The sequence below is a fragment of the Oreochromis niloticus genome, linkage group LG20, assembly GCF_001858045.2.
Source record: "Oreochromis niloticus isolate F11D_XX linkage group LG20, O_niloticus_UMD_NMBU, whole genome shotgun sequence".
Classification (NCBI taxonomy): Eukaryota; Metazoa; Chordata; class Actinopteri; order Cichliformes; family Cichlidae; genus Oreochromis; species Oreochromis niloticus.
This window is the reverse complement of record NC_031984.2, coordinates 25,730,024-25,746,191: the sequence shown is the minus strand read 5'-3', so window position 1 is coordinate 25,746,191 and position 16,168 is coordinate 25,730,024. Positions and strand designations below refer to the sequence as shown.

Sequence of the window (16,168 nt, the reverse complement as noted above, 5' to 3'; positions counted from 1 at the left end):
GCAAATTGCGTGGTTATTATACGCAGTAGATTAGTTCATCAGCGTCCAGATGCATGTTTGCTCGTGCGCTTGTCCGCGGGACTCAATCTGGGTTTTCTAAGAGAGAAAATGTTGCTACAGAAAAAGCTATAGTTAAGATAAATCCTTAAATAGTTTCATTTGTATCTGTGTGATATTTAAGGACGGTTAAAGCCCTGGCATTGCCCATCCGTGAGCTGACTGGTTTTGATAACGCAGAAGGACTTTTATTATGCAGCTGTGTTGTCTGTGAGACACACAAACCAGCAGCTGTCAGCATATGTGCCTACTGTTTGCCTTAAATGAATAGAGAGAGATTGTAAAAAGAAAATGCAGGCTGTTCCAAAAAGATAGGACGGTTTATTGGTTTTAAACTTGATGTTCTCACCTCACAGTTCAGCATGGATTTTTATTTCCAGATTTTAGTGCTATTCAGGCTCGTTAGCTTAATCTGTAGCTTAATGGATTACCATTAAGTATAAATATATCTTAGCGTGTTTTCCAGCTCAGAGAAGCAGATAAACAGTTAGCACTCGACCTCGGCTTACTTTTACTTCACTGCTGTGCTGAGATTCCAGGTTAGGAACAGATATCTGTTTTGTTCCTTGTTCGCTTGACTGGCGTGCACAAGTTCGTCCCCTCTCTCCAGCCTCACCTTTCTCTTTTCCGCGTGTCCCAATAAAGCACAAAAGCCTTCAGAGGGATATTAAAATCATGAGATATTTCATTATTCATTTATTCTTTCAGATCTGTTTCTATCTAGGCCAGTGCTTTCCAGGCTCTGGGCTGAGGATGTTGCTGAGACTTGGATTTCACTGGGATGGGTATCTGGCACAGAATCCGGATATTCTCTGTTATTAATTTTAATGGTACCAGGCCCCAATGGTGGCGCAACCATTGCCTGTCACTGCTGAAGTCAAACGGCAGCTGTTTGCTCATCCCACGCTTCATAAAAGACTCAACTAAGACTGCCTTTTCTCTGGAAGAAGGCCTTAATTTACTAGCTGCTTGCAGACTGATTTGAAAAGTATAGCTGCTAGGCTCTTGAATAGACTTCACGCTCCTCTGCTCTTTAACATGATTCCTCCAGAATATTTGGAAGACCTACACCAAACTTTAAGTACTTGCTAAGACTTAAAAAAACCCTGATTAAGGGACTCTGAGGTTGAGGGGTTTCTCCTGCTTCTGGACAGAGACGGTGAACAGAGTCTAATTACACCCTTGCTTTGGCAACAGCAACCCATGACAACAGTGGACATGCTGTAAATTTACCCTCCGGAGGTTTCTGGTGTTAATATGTGAGCGCTATCTTTAGCCAGTCATTAAGTAAAAAATCCACAAGCTTCATATTTCTTCAATTTCCCTCAAGTATTAATTTGCTCCAATCTGACCTGCTGTCAATAAGCTAGAGCTGAGTTTCCAACCATTCCTCTGTGGTTCTTTCTGTGTGTCAGCAAGTCTTTTCAAGCGGTGTGAGACTGAATTTTTACTCCCATTATTCAGGTGTTGTTTAGGGAGTTTAACTTTGTTCTACTGTGTACTGAAAGCCAGACAGGGGGAAACTCAGTAAAGACGCAAACAACAAAAGAAGCTCAATATTTTTTAATGAGCTGACACTTCAGAGTCATGAATGGAGGGGGAAAAGTTTTATTGGGCTGTTTTCTGTGATTTTGGTCTTCATCTTTGTCCAGATGTATATTTCTCACAGCTTTCCTTCACGTTAGCAGTATTTTTGTGGTATTGTGGGATTTTAATCCACAAAACACACTTGAGGTCTTCAGCAGCTGCAAGCCAGAAGCAGATGGGATCAATAGTGCTAAGATCTACTCTGACCATTAGTTTACCTCATTAGGTGTAGTTTAGACCAAGCTGGAGATGGAGGATATGAGTGTAAATGTAGAGGATAGAGAGGTATATTAACAGGAAGTGGCTGGAAATGTATATTTGTGTTTAAACTAAAGTTTTCTCTCTTAAAATCCATCTGTAATTGAGACTATAGTCTATGATTATGTCTGGATTTTACTTTCTGTTCTATGCCCATTATCATTAACAGCCGTTTTTAATTATTTTTCCCCATTTGAACGAAAGCATAGGACATCTACAATCATTCGACCACGTTTCCTCAGTCAGTTGTTGTGAGACTGACTGTGAAGGACTTCTAATTTGGACTTTTCGCTGAGATTAAGGTCGAGGCTCACTGAGGGTATTTTAAAAATGTTTGTGATTACAGCTGATCTTTAACCTCTCATGTTACCGATCTGACGTTCCCATGTCTCCGCAAAAGAAGCAGAAACCACAAGAATGAGATTCTCTCTGTTTTAGCAGCAGCGGAAAGATCAGACATGTGCCACAAAAGGTTGGAAGTCAGACTTCCTTTTCCTGTTTAAGAAGCAAGAGGATGCAGAGTAACAGATAATGCGTTTGATCATCTGGGCTGGCTTAACAGCAGAGATGATGAGAGTTTGACCCTCAAAGTTGCCTCTAAATCGCTGTAGACATCATGGCTGTCCATAACCGTCAGGGGACAGCTACTTGTTTTCATGGCTGCCCATTTAAAAAAATATCCATGAAGCACGCTACACATCTAGTAGCCATTTTTTACATTAACAGGTCAGTGTGGATGACGATTGTGCTGCAGAGCAACCTCATCTGCAGTGATGTGTTGCCTCACAGTCTATGAAACAACACAGTGGTGATTTTATTTAAGACTCTGTCACCAGTCCAGGCCACTAAGGGCGATTGTTTCCTCTTTGGACGAGCCCACTGCAGAGTCATGAACTTGAAGACTCAGAGTCAGCAGAATCACAGACAGATGTCACACTGACTCAACTGAATCTGAAGGAGGAAAAAAATTATCACGTCTTTTGGATTTTTGTCTATTTGCTCCAAATAGCTTATAATCTATACTTCTCCACTATTAACAGATTACAAAACTGTTCTTTTTTTTAAGAAACAGGAGCTAAGCGTTAACTTCAGCAGTCCTAAATGTCTTTTAAGGTCCTTTGTGTTTCAGATTGTGAAGCTCAGGGTGGGAAATTAGACCAACTTCAGCTGTCCAATGCAAAAGATTTGTTTTTGTTGCCATTAGCAAATGAGTTAACCCAGAACATTGGTCTGCACTGGACAGCTCCCCACACTAGGCTGCGTATAACTGTGAGAATATGAAGCAAAAGACGAAAACAATGAGTTCTCAGTGATCCTTCATTTACATTAATTAGAATTTAAAAAAACAAATTAGGGTAAAAGTAAACAGCGGATGGACTCCAGTGTGTGCGCGTAGCGGCACAGCGACCTAAACGAACAGTCTGGTGATGATGATGATGAATAATCGTTCCCTCTAGGGTCAAAGGTCAAGCTATCCACGTGGGTCTGGTCTCTTGGTGACACAGTCCAGATATAGTGTGTGTCTGTGTGTTTGGCTATAATTCCGCTCTGGTATGTATGCGTGTATGTGTGTGGGCGCATATGTTTCGATGTGAGAGAAGAGTTGAGCCTGTGCGGAACAGTAAGAAAAATTAAGAAGGGAATATTGGCCCCTCAAAGGAGAGGATACTCTTATTAAACAAAAAGATTTTAAAAAAGACAAAGGTATGATTACTGAATGTCAGCTGAGTCTATGTGCAGTCTGGTTGAACAGTGCTCGGCATTCCAGATTCATGTTGTGTACTGCGTGTTATTTTGCAGACGATTAATTCGGCATCTGGGACGCCTCACGTCGGACGTCAGAGTTTCATTCATCATTATTGCTCATTGTGGATTCTGACACTCAGTGGGAGCTTAAGGCGGCGCGATCACCCTCTCTAACACAGTCGGGCTTTGTGCGAGATGTAAAGTAGCGAGAACTTGGCATGAAAGGGAGAAAAAACAAGGAGACAATTAGATTTTATTGCGAGCTAGAAAAGATTTTGTGTGCGCACATACTGCTCGTGTGTGTCCCCACATCGAGTGCCCATCTGTGTGCCTATGGGCTTTGTTCCCAGGCTTCTGCAGGCCTCCCACTGTAATTGCACCAGTAATTGGTGAAGTGATAACCCCATTTCCACAGGAAATGTGCCCCGGTTTCCTCGCCCCCACCAAGACTACCCCCTCCCCGATGGCGCAGCTAACAAAGTCCTCCCCCTGGGAACGCCGCACCAGACAGCTAAAGTTCCCCAGGGCTCAGCGGGTAGACGAACAGACAGACAAAGGCAGTTGCACAAAACTACACACACACACTGTATGCAGCTTATAAATGGACAATGGTTTAGGCCGTGAGATAATAATTGGATAGATTAATGATAAGTGTCGCTTGTGTGTGCACGCAGCTATAAGTGGAGTGTCTGGATGTGGAAGAGATTGCAATAAGACACCAGGAAAATAACAAAGCTGGACTCCCGGGAGTGAGATAATGATTGAAATAGCAACTAGATTCTTTCATCATCTTTTTCTTTCAATTTTCTCTTGTATGCCACTCACTTTTCAAATGTGTCAGTACCAACTTTTGAAAGAGTTACAGACCTCTTCTGTTCTTCTTGAAATAGCTTGCAAGTTCCTCACTCAGCAGGGAAAGTTTCCGTTCTTGAAACCTCCTGCTCACTAATGAAATCAGCTCACCTGTCCAGCGGTGCGCATAGTCACGTACTCATGATCTGTTCCTCTGATGCTGGCATGGAAAAGCTGTGCTGACATTCGCTGTACCGTGTGTCAAATTGATGCTTCTCAGTGTCATCCCTGCACCTTGGCTGCCAGCCTCACCTTGACAGTCCACCTGAGCTCAGAGCACAGAGCACGTCCATAAGAGGAAATCTCAAACATCAAACAAAATAAGTCATAAAGTTAGAGCTGCAGAGAATATGTAAAAAAAAAAAAGAAAGAAAGAAAAAAAAATTGAAGTACCTACCATGATGTCACCCATTGGTTTGTGGGCCAGGCCCTTCTGAAGACTTGGTTTTAGCACTGCGTCTTCTCTTTGGAGCCGGCAGTGACCCATATTTAGATCAGAGAGCTAAGTTATCATCTGGCACCAGCAAATTTGGTTAGCAAGCTGCATCCATAAATAGTAGGAGTGTTACACACATACCTGGTAATTAGTGTTAAGAGACTTTTGTACTTTCTAACACTCACACTCCGATGAGTGAATTAGGAGCAACTCAGGGTTCAGTATCTTGCCCAAGGTTACTTTGGCATGGAGACTGAAGCATCCAAGGATCAAACCACCAAGCTTCAGAAGACGCCATAAAGTAGTACTTCACTGACTCACATTAGTGGAGGTGAGGCCTAGCAGACAGGAAATCAAACAGCCACCTGTGCTGGCTTCCACCTGCAGTCAAAATGAGCTGTTAAAGCTGTCATGAATTGAAATATTGTCTATAGTATAGATGTTGTTGTTGTTTTTTTTGTACCAGGCTGTAAATTCCAGCAATTTATTTCAGCTCTGAAGTTTGGCATTACAATGTGTGGGCATATGGGGAATTAGTTCAAGTTTGTTTTATTTATATAGCACATTTAATTACAACAGCAACGTTGACCAAAGTGCTTTACAGAAGTACAAAATAACTAGCACCAAATAACTTAGAACTTATAATATTAGTACCAAATAACTCTCATACTGTAGAATACAAATGTCTTTTGTATTCACTGGCATATAAATTACTTCCTTTTGGATCCAGCCTTAAGTGACCATTTGAGGAACTGCAGTTTCTTTTTTATCCATGTTTCCCTTCTGTTCTTCCTCCTCCTGATGTGGCTGTTGGGGTGGAACGCCAAAGTGGATGGATAAACCCACACAGAAATCTCTACGGGCCACTTATCTGTTCATTTTTGAAGTTATGCCTTTTTTTTCTTCTCATGTAACAAGCAGCGCTTCTGACCGTCTACTAAATTTGTTATGAAAGGTACTTCCAGAAGACAGATGCCAAGACAAATACTCTCTGCACAAGAAAATTAGCTCCGAACAGAGCTCCTGACAGGCTGTAACTAGTACCAGTAACCATCCTCTGTAAGAGGAGGTGTCATGAAAACTTAAGTTTTACACTTATTTGTTTCTTCAGTGATTTTTCATTCTTTGCCGTAAGCTGCACACGTACACGGCAGGTTACCTCTGCTGCAGAGTGCAGACCAGTCACTGCACTGTGTCTGAATCAATCCCTATAGTGTAGTCCTGACATCTATAGCCGAGCTATTTATAGAAAGTAAATTAGAACTCATTTCGAAGTCTCTATTTAGTGTCATATGAATGTCGTCTGTGAACTATGTAGCAAATGACATAATGCATACAGAGCCTATGGTTAGCATAATTTGCTGCGTCAGGGCTTGTAAAACAGAGAGAATGACAAACATACTTAACGTTTTCTGCCTTAAACGTTTTAAACAAACACCATCGAGCTAAATTGGATTTGAAAACAGCTTGATCGGCAAAAAAATCATGTTCGTTTGATCATAATATGCAATGTTTTGTGCGCGCATATGATGTGCGCGTGCGTGTGAGTCAGATATGTGCAATGCAGGAATGTTCTTAGCCGGATCACACGCCGCACATTTGCTCTAATCATATCAAGGTCCATCAGAGCTCCCATGACCAGCAACCTTTAATCTAATGTTCACCATGGACAAAAATATCCAGCCACTCACACATAGAAACACACACACAGACCCTCAAAATGAATAGTATGTAAATAATAACACTCACAGAAGGCGAATAAGGACGGGCAGACTGTTGCACTAATATAAAAGAACCATTCACGCAGAGACAAAATCTGTGTGTCTGTGTGTGTGCGTCTGGACTGACCTGTAGGCTTATGTCTTAGCGTGTCTGTTCTTTTACATCTTAACCTTTTCCGTCTTTGATTCCAAGTGACAGGAGTCAGAGGCCAATTGGCTCCGATCAGAGGTCACGACCCTCATTGACCTGCCTGTCAGTTTGATGCTGATAAGAGTGGTTGAACTCTGCAAGAGCTTGCACTGGCAAGTGTGCATTTGTGTGTGTTTGAGTGTGTGGCAAAAGAGCAGATTGTAGTGCTTTGATGGATCAGAAGTAGTTGGTTCTGTTTTTATATATTAGAGTTACACTTTTAATTTTATCTGCTTTGTCTTGTCTCTTTAAGACTCACGTCACTTCAGTGGGACGGCTTTTGATAACACTATACAGGTGTATGCAGGGTTGAGGAAGTAATGCAGTTTTTAGCACGTCTCTCCCTCTATAGTGCCATAACTACTATAATCCATCAGATTTCTGTGATCAGTGGTTTGCTTGGTAGACTTAGAATAGTGAGAATAGTAGAACATGGTCAAAGAGTAAGTAAGTCTTTTATTATGAAACGTCACTACAAAGAAAGGTTAAAGAGAGGGAGAAAACAGTAATTACCTTCACTCTCTACTTTACGCCCTGCTATCCACATCTGATGTATTTCTCACCTTGCTCGTCTTTGTGTGCCACATGACAACTCCCTATCAATATCAGATGGTTCTTCCAGCTTTCAGTTTGATTTGAAGGGAGCAGAGAATCCGTTTAACAACAACAACAACAACAAAAAAGAAAGAAATCAATTGTAATTCCGAGTTTCTGAAAAGACCGCTGTCTCGAAAAGCGTATTGCCTCTGGGTCGATAAACTCTTCACAAACTGCCACGGACAAAACTTTCGTGATTCTCTTGCGCTCTGACTGCGACTTTTCAGATGCCTCCATTCAGGAGCTTTATGGGGGTGTGAGGTGAAATTGGTTGACTTTCCATCACCGCGCTTTGCTGATAATGGCCAGAGATTCTGGTCATGGTGGGTGTCTGTGTGTAAACATCCTGCTGAATGTTGTCAGGGGCAGACAAACAGGCGGACAGGGTCACAGACGATGCTTGCTGCATTGTGAAATATCTGTGAATGCATGTGGTCAGTGGTATGCATGAAAGCTTGTCTGTGTTTGTTTGCCCTCCCATTACCTAAATGGCTTGATGTCTTGGAACAACACTCCATCATTCCAGACTTCGCTGTGTGTTTTAGCCAAAGCGTTGATGAGAGGTGTGGACCAGATTATTCATCTGTGTGTGTGTGTATAAGAGACCTGGGTGGTAGGGGGGTGTAGAGTCCAAGAGACACCCCTCAACACAACACAGACCCAACCCCCCCCCCAGCTTTGAAATTATGTCGGCATGGTTGCCGTTACCAAGGCAACTGTCCCATGAGTAAGGGTGGGGTGGGTGCAGCTGGTGCTTCATGACTGAGTCAAGGGTGTGTGTGTCTGTGTGTGTGTGCGTGTGTGTGTGTTTGTGTGTGTATGGTGGAGAAAGAATGTGTTTTTTTTTTCTCCATATTGAATAAGAGCCATTCATCGTGGTGAGGTCAAGATGGTCGATGTCTGAATGGTGCAAAGTTTTCCTGGGTGTGTGTGTGTGTGTATGTGTGTGCGTGTGTGGGTGGGTGGATGTTGTAACCAATCTGAGAGAATGGGTTGGTACGTGTTTGTGTGGATGCAAAGATCTAAATTTGTTTCAGCATTAAACATGTGCTGCTGACTCACCCACTGCACCCACTTTCCATCTTTGCACACACACAACCATATACATATGCGTGTGTGTGTGTGTGTGCGCGTGCGCGTGTGTGCATGTGTGTTCTGGTACATCCACTCTCAGTTCCCATCTTGGAGTGTCATCCTCCTTGTTATAATGCTGATTTAATGAACTCCAAACTATGAGCTGTAGTTTTCAGCCTGTCTTACCCAATAGGATCTTGTGATGCTGAATGGTATTTTTTACTGCAGAGGTGGTTTCATATTCAATTAGGCTGAGTTTTTTTTTTAACCCCCCCCCCCCCCCCTTCATATTGAATTAAGCAAGGTCATGCTGCTCTTGTGGCGCACACGCTGTAATTCAAATGAAGTGCTGGATGCTTGAATAGGCAGAGCAAGGCATGAAATCCACCAGGCTTTGATTGCCTTGAAGAAGAAACACCATTCTGTTAAATATAAGCTGTGAAGTTGAGTACGCATACTTCAAATTCAATATTCAACATAAATAGACCACTTTTAAAAAACAGTGAATGTCTTCTTATCATTATTATTTTGAAATTCGGTAGGGTTGGAGACACAAATCCCTTCGGGGTTGCATCAGGAAGTGCATCCGGCGTGAAAAATCTGCCAAATCAAACATGCAGCGCTACCCGCTGTGGCGACCCCTCGTGAATAAGGAAGCAGCCCAAAGTAGCTCTTTTAGGAATGTGTAAAGAAAAGAGACTATAAGCTGAAAATTAACGAGTGCCAATCCCAGAAAGTTGACGATCAACTGGCTAATTGAGCATGCATCAAGAAATGAGTGCCATCACGAATAGCACATTCAAATGTAAACACGGCCCCACTTGAAAGTGCCGCAAAGCTTCTCCAAGATGTGCATCTTTCCGTTCTGGTGTTTTGATGAATGTTGCACGGTATTTTTGGGTAGAGCTACTCAGTTCTATTTTCATTTTCATTGTCAGATGTAATAGAAGACAAATAGCAGTAGAAGAGTTCAAGTCAATCGAAGCTGATGGCAGTGCACTACTCACCATTCATTTGCTGATTAAGGGGAAAACACTTCACTGTTTGCCCAGTGAATAAAAACAGAATGGCAGTGATGAATGGAGTGGTATAAAAAATAGGGGCATGTTTTCATTAGCACTGATTACAACAGATTTTCTTCTCTTTCTTTTTTTTTTTTTTTGCATAATTTGCATGAATCATTTCAATGTTTCACAGAACCTTCAGCTTTCAGTTCCTTCCACTGTGGAACCAGCTCCCAGTTTGGGTTCAGGAGACAGACACCCACTCTACTTTAAGATTATTCTTAAAATGTTCGTTTTTGATAAAGCATAGAGTAAGGATTGGATCAGGTGACCCTGAATCCTCTGTTAGTTACGCTGTAATTGGGCTGGGCTGATGATGGCTTCCCATGATGCACTTGGTGTTTTGTCTCCCTGAGCCTGGTTCTGCTGGAGGTTTCTTCCTGTTAAAAGGGAGTTTTTCCTTCTCACTCTTGCCAAGGGCTTGCTCATAGGGGTTTGTCTGATTGTTGTAGTTTTTAGTTATGAAAACTATGAAGCACCATGAGGAGACTGTTGTTGTGAATTGGAACTATATAGATAAAACTGAATTGAATTGAAATCTGTTGTTAGGATGCAGGTGGTGGGTTAGGTGGCAGTCATCTGTTACTATAACCTTGGTCAAGGCTTTTTAAGGACTTTCGTCTGCATCTTTTGTCAGCAGCAACTACGTCAAACACTTTGAGCACAACAAACTAAAAGTCCCGATTGTGTTGCACTCTTTGTGTTGCTGATGCTCCTTCTGGGATTAATGAAGCTCAGATCAGTGTGAAGCAAAACAATTTACCTCTCTGACCGTTTGCTGAATATTAACAAAGTACCCGGGGAGATTTCACACTGAGCTCAAGTATAAGTTTCTGCTATCTACCTTTAGTGTGCAAGGCCATTCCTCTCCTACTGCGGCTCGCTCTCTGCTTCGCATTATCTTCCCATTTCCATTGAGTCATGTCTTCTTCTCTTTTTCTACCCTAATTTCCTTTCTGCTCATCCATCTCTTGTGTTTTTTTGCCTGACTGTCAGCATGTTGTGCTTCCTCTCATTTCTGTCTTCAGCATTTTTCTTGCGTTCCTTCTGTCACCTCCTCCTTCTCCTTCTCTTTTCCCTCATCACCTGTTCTTTGCCTTTTTCTCTTGTCTGTATTTTTCATCCTTCTTGCCATTGTTTTCCTCTTTTCTCTCACAGTCACTGTCTTCCCTGCTCTTTCCCCCACCTGTCATCCATCCAATCACCATTTTTCATCTTGTCATCATAGCAGTGTTGCTGTCTCCCATCTTGCCTTTTTGCTGTTCTCCCCTTCTATCTACTTATTTATCCATCATTTTTCACTTTTTTATTGGATAGTTTTCTGTCACGCTTACGGCTGCTCTCTTCCCCCACCTAGTCCTGCTTTCTCCCCTGATTCCACTTCTTCCTCAATCCTTCCGTACGTCCATCATTTGCCCCGCCACATCATTGCAGTATTATTTTTACAGGCAGACTCTTTCAACTGCTCTCATCGACCGTCCTCGTCATCATTACCCATCAGTATTTGTTAATCTCTCAGACCAGGATTTCTGTTCCTGCCCTTTTGCCTCATCCCGCCCCCTCCTTTTCTCAACTGTCTGTCATCGTGTTGTGCTTTGACATTTTTCTCATTTTCATCTCCGAACTGTCTCCACCCATCAGACCGTTTTCATCTTGCTGTCACTTTGCCGTGTCATTTTTCTCATCTTCCCTCCTCGCTGTCGCTCTTCTCCCGTCTCCCCTCCCTCTTCCTTTCCTCTGACTTCGTTCACCTTTGCTGTTTTACCCTCTCACTTTCATTTCAGGGTTTCACTGCACTTTGAACGTCACAGGTCTCAGGTGGTAACACAGTGAACACAACATTGCAACAATTACCTTTTTATGCAAAAAAGATGCACTTACAGAAAATATATTTGGAAAGAACGCCTCAAGGCAGTCTGTTTTTTAGTAATTTGTTCAATAAATAGATTAACAACTGGAATATTCTGGAGGGTTCTCATGTGCTACTCTTTGGATTGAAAGGCTAGTTTTTTCTGCTTACTTCTTGTGTGTCGTTTTGCATAACTCTGATGTCAGAATTCCTTCAGCTGCAAGTAGGTTTTTCAATTTGATTTTAAATCCTCCCACAAAATGTCAGTATGATTCAAATCTGGGCTTTGAAGAGGCCATGCCATAAACCTTCATGGTCGATCGGCTTGTGCTCCTATTCTGTTGAAAGGCCTGATTTTGATTGAGTTTAAACTTTTGGACAGATGGCCTCACATTATTCTATCCTGTTATCACAGTTGAATTAATGACTGCAAGCTGCCAAGTCCCAGTGGCAGTGAAGCATCCCAAAAATATTTCCCCTCTAACACACTTTACAATTTGTGGGCGATGCTTGTCTAAAAAACGTCTGCTGATACTGTGGCCTGATAATCTTAGATTCATCTGTTCAGACCACAATCTTCCAGCAGACCTAGTTTTGGCAAACTGTAGTTTTGATCTTTTTTGGACCGCTTGGACTTTTTCCTGGCACGATAGCAGTGAAGGTCAAATGTGTGCAATTCTTTGCTGATCACCTCTGTTAATAGTCGGTGTTTCGAAAAAGGAACAAATATTTGCTTGCTCGAATACGTCAAGAAAGTCGATGACTGTACACGCCAACTGGGAACAAAAGTCACACGGGCTCACAGCAGGAAACTTCTTAATTGGACACAGTTGTGGGAACCTGTCATTCCGCCGTGTTAGACATTTTGATGAATTTGGACATGGCCCAAATAGATCTGATTCGAGTTTCTGTAAAATTACTTGAGCGTGATGGACTCGCACACTCTTTGTTGCCTGTTAGATGTTAAAAACACATCAAGAAATGGTTGAACAGGAACTTCAGACTGCACATGTATGCTTCTGAAGACTTTTCCAAAGCCTGCTTAACAGCAGTGAGAAAACCCACTTCTAATGTTCAGTATAAATAGCAGCTGTATTGCGTGAATGTTAGCGTTTAAGGCACCTTAACTGAGCCGCCCACTTACAGTCAGCCCTACAGAATGCTCCCTCTATGCAACACTGGGGCTCTCATTCTTAAGGAATTTCACCTTCTGTGCTCAACAGTTTGCTATCTGTTTTATTGCAAATGATTTGATTTATGCTGGTTTTAGGGTATTATACAGTTAATAAGTGTTTTCAAGTGTTTCTGTCAGTACTGGCATTGTGAACCCCAGTGGGGAGGTATAGGCTGGGCCAAATAGCATAGACATCACCCAGCCACATTGTTTGACCACTTCTGGGAAATGCACAGGCATTTCCAGATCAGGCTAAATGTGTAATTTCCCTCGTTTGTGTACCAAAGGTTGATCTGAAAGCTGCTCAGAATACCTGTAGAGGAGTCTTCCAGTTCAAAATCTGGCCTAAATGCAAAGTTTTCTTTGAAGCTGCACTTTAGAGCCGCTTAATGAAAGTGAAGTTGTTCCAATTCTAGTGCAAACTGAGACTTTTGTTCAGCTATTTGCATTTCTGCAGCTCGTCAATCTGAACAAAGAGGAAGTAAACTTAAACAAAAACGTATCAGCAGCTCACTGTGGCTAGTTAGTATCACCAGATTTAAACACTCTTATTGTTACCTGAACAAACAAGTGTTAACTTCAGCTGTGACAAATACCTTTGGCCCCAGTTTGCTGCTTACCACTTCTTTGTTTTTGAATGTTATCCAGTGTCCTTTACACAGTATGGCAGTTTCGGGGATTTTCGCCTTCTGTCACTTGCTTTTTCTGTCCTCCTTCTTATTTTTGAGCTCTACAAACCAGTGTTTGCTTGCTTGCTCAAACTTGAGAATGGCACAAATTGGCAAAACGGACAAAAAGTTAAGCAGGTTTCAGCTTTATCAGATTACACTGAAATCTGATCGAGACCGTGTCTGTACAAACAGAAAAATAATTCAGTTAGCTTCCTGTTACAACTCTGCATTTGCTTTGTACAAAGTTAGTTTACATTGGTAGTAAAACTATGAATACATATTCACACTCCTGCCACACTAGGAAACATTATATTAACCGTGCCTCCATCAGGTCATTTCCCACGGGATCTACCAACTTTTTAGGAAGTTATTTTCCCACTACAGCGACTGTTATTTTGCTCCCCCAAAACCCCTGCTTTGAGTGGAAATACAGCTGTTGTGTATAATGCATCTCAATGCGCAATGTTAGGCCAGATTTAACTGCTTGAAGAAAAAAAAAATACTGTGGTTCACCAACTGCACCACATATACGCTTACAGCTCAAACAATCCAAAGTTCTGCATTATGGTTTTAATAAAGTCGTGCTCTCTGCCAACGAGACAAAGGGAAGTTGAATTGTTCTTTTTTCATTTACACCAATCCATCTTTGGGTTCGGTTTGAACATTTAGTTTGGAAATTTGCTTTTGTGCATCCCTTCTCAGTTTGGTTTAAAGCACTGCAGGAGAGCCTGGTTGATAAATAAGAGTATGCAGTTTGCTCTCACTGTGGGCCAAATTTTGGGGGTTTTAAGTTTAAACAAGTTTTATAAGCTCTTTCTACTCCTCACTGCTATGTAGAGCTGCCAATGTGTGAAGCCATGCCCGCCTGCTGCTGTAAAGCCTATATGTTTATGCTTTAGTTTTGCGAGCCAAATCCGATCTACAAAAGAAGACTTGGCAGATAAAATATGAAAGTTAGCACGAGACAGACAGACGTGCAATTTCTGTCCTTGTTCGTAAATCGGTCGATCTCCCCACACCATACTTCTCATAGTTTACATGGTGCAGTAGTGCAATCACTGAAAAAAAATGCACTCTGTGCTCTCATTATCTGAGGTTTCAGATCCGGTTGTTATCATCCAGTCTGTCTAGAGATGTGCAAGTATTGTTTGTCTACGTTTGTTTATTCACGAGAGATACATTTCAGTATTCTTTGTTTGAACAGAGTGACCAGCCTGCTAAGAAAAAATGAGGGAGCAAAACAAACAACTGCCAGTTCCGTTTGTGACTGGTGCTGCAGGTGTGCGACAGTCTGTGTCTTTGCGCAACACGTCACTTTATCTCAAAGATGATCCGAGTGATGATCTGTTAAGAGAAAATTTGCGTCTTAGTTAGGTTTAATAATTCTCACAGTCTGTTACTTTGTGCTGTATGAAATTCTCCTCGAGATTGCTTTGGTTGCTAGCACACTGGTCATCAGCAGTTTACAGACATGTCTGCAAATACTTAAAAACTATTTGTCATGTATTAGTAAAACTGTAAAAAGCACGGAGGCTGTTGCACCTTTTCTATGGTGGAAACACTTCTTCATACAATGCCTAATGAATAAGACAAAGTAATTTGTATTGCAAACAACAGATTTCTTTCAGTTTAATGCCATTTTTGTCCCAGATTCCCTTGAATATTTTTAAAAACTGATAATAATGGAGACCCTTATTTTGTGTTTTTTCCCTCCTTTTTCTTCTTCTCAGAGCTGATCCAGAATGGCCGGCTGCTCACGCTACCCCTGATGGCGGGAGACCTGCACTCCCTGCTGCCCGATGAAGACAGGAGACGTCTTTATGTGGCCATGAAAGATGGCCTTCTGTCTACCAGTATGGATGACATAACGCAAAACCCGCGCAAGGTTAGAACCGCAGGACGCGAGCACACATTTGCTTACCATTTAAGGAAAGGTAGACTCAAGAGATGTAACACAAAATACACACATAAAACACACAGTCAGATGACAGCAGATGAGATAGCTGATGTGTCAGAGACTTAATAGGGCTAATTGCTGATGGTTTAAGAGGAAAGTCACACCCTTCTAATATCCCTTCTAATCTCTTATCTTTGTCAAATTCCTTACTTGTGCTGCACAAAAGCTCCGCTTTTCTTCCTCTGACCCTGTTTTGTGGTTCTTAGCTCAACAAACAATTCACTTACCATTCATTTCCATTTAGCATGGAGACAGAAACAGTGTTCAAAAAGCAGAAAGAGGCTGTGCCACATTTCCACCTCTATTCAGCTTTCTCCTTTGGCAGCCAAGCTGTCCACCTTTTGAGCAGAAGGTGATTTTTTTGACCTGATCACTTAGCATTATTTAGTTTAGCCACTGGTAAATGGAAAAAAGTACAGAAGTTGGGAATGTACACTGAAAGAAGGGGCTACGCTTTAAAAAAACAAGGGGGGAGAAGACTTTAAAAAAAGAAGACACAAGCAGATATGACTGTAATGGATTCCATTCAAGCCAAAATTATTTTATGCACGTTTCTTACATCCTAACTTCCTCTGCTTTCCACATTTACTGCTCAAAGGCACGATTGTCTCTGTTGGCACCAAAACGGAGGTATTATGCTTCAGACGAGAACAGCTAAACTTCAGATGAGAAACGACTGCACGAGGTCAGCTGCACACCACATTTTTGCTGTGCCAAGACTGCACAAGCGCATCTCTAGATTTTATACACTACTGAACGGGTCAATATTTGATTTGATGAGCTTTTTCACGTATCAGTAAAGTGAAATGTAAAGTAAAGTGACTCTGCCCAGCACATAAGCAATACACAGGAATGTGGAAGTGTCACAATAATATTCAGACCAACCCAAGATTTGCTGCGCGACGCGGCGCTCCTTTGTGGTAGCTGTTAGACGT

General features: G+C 41.9%; 1 protein-coding gene across 2 annotated transcripts in view; it reads left to right on the top strand.

Annotated features, from left to right (window-relative positions):
- sema3h (sema domain, immunoglobulin domain (Ig), short basic domain, secreted, (semaphorin) 3H) overlaps window positions 1-16,168 on the top strand; it is a 53,027-nt gene that overhangs the window by 5,016 nt on the left and 31,843 nt on the right. For both annotated transcript variants that reach the window (XM_005478371.4, XM_005478372.4), the window contains exon 2: window positions 15,007-15,161. In XM_005478371.4, the coding sequence (XP_005478428.1) occupies window positions 15,007-15,161 (155 nt within the window). The remainder of the gene's footprint in view (window positions 1-15,006; window positions 15,162-16,168) is intronic.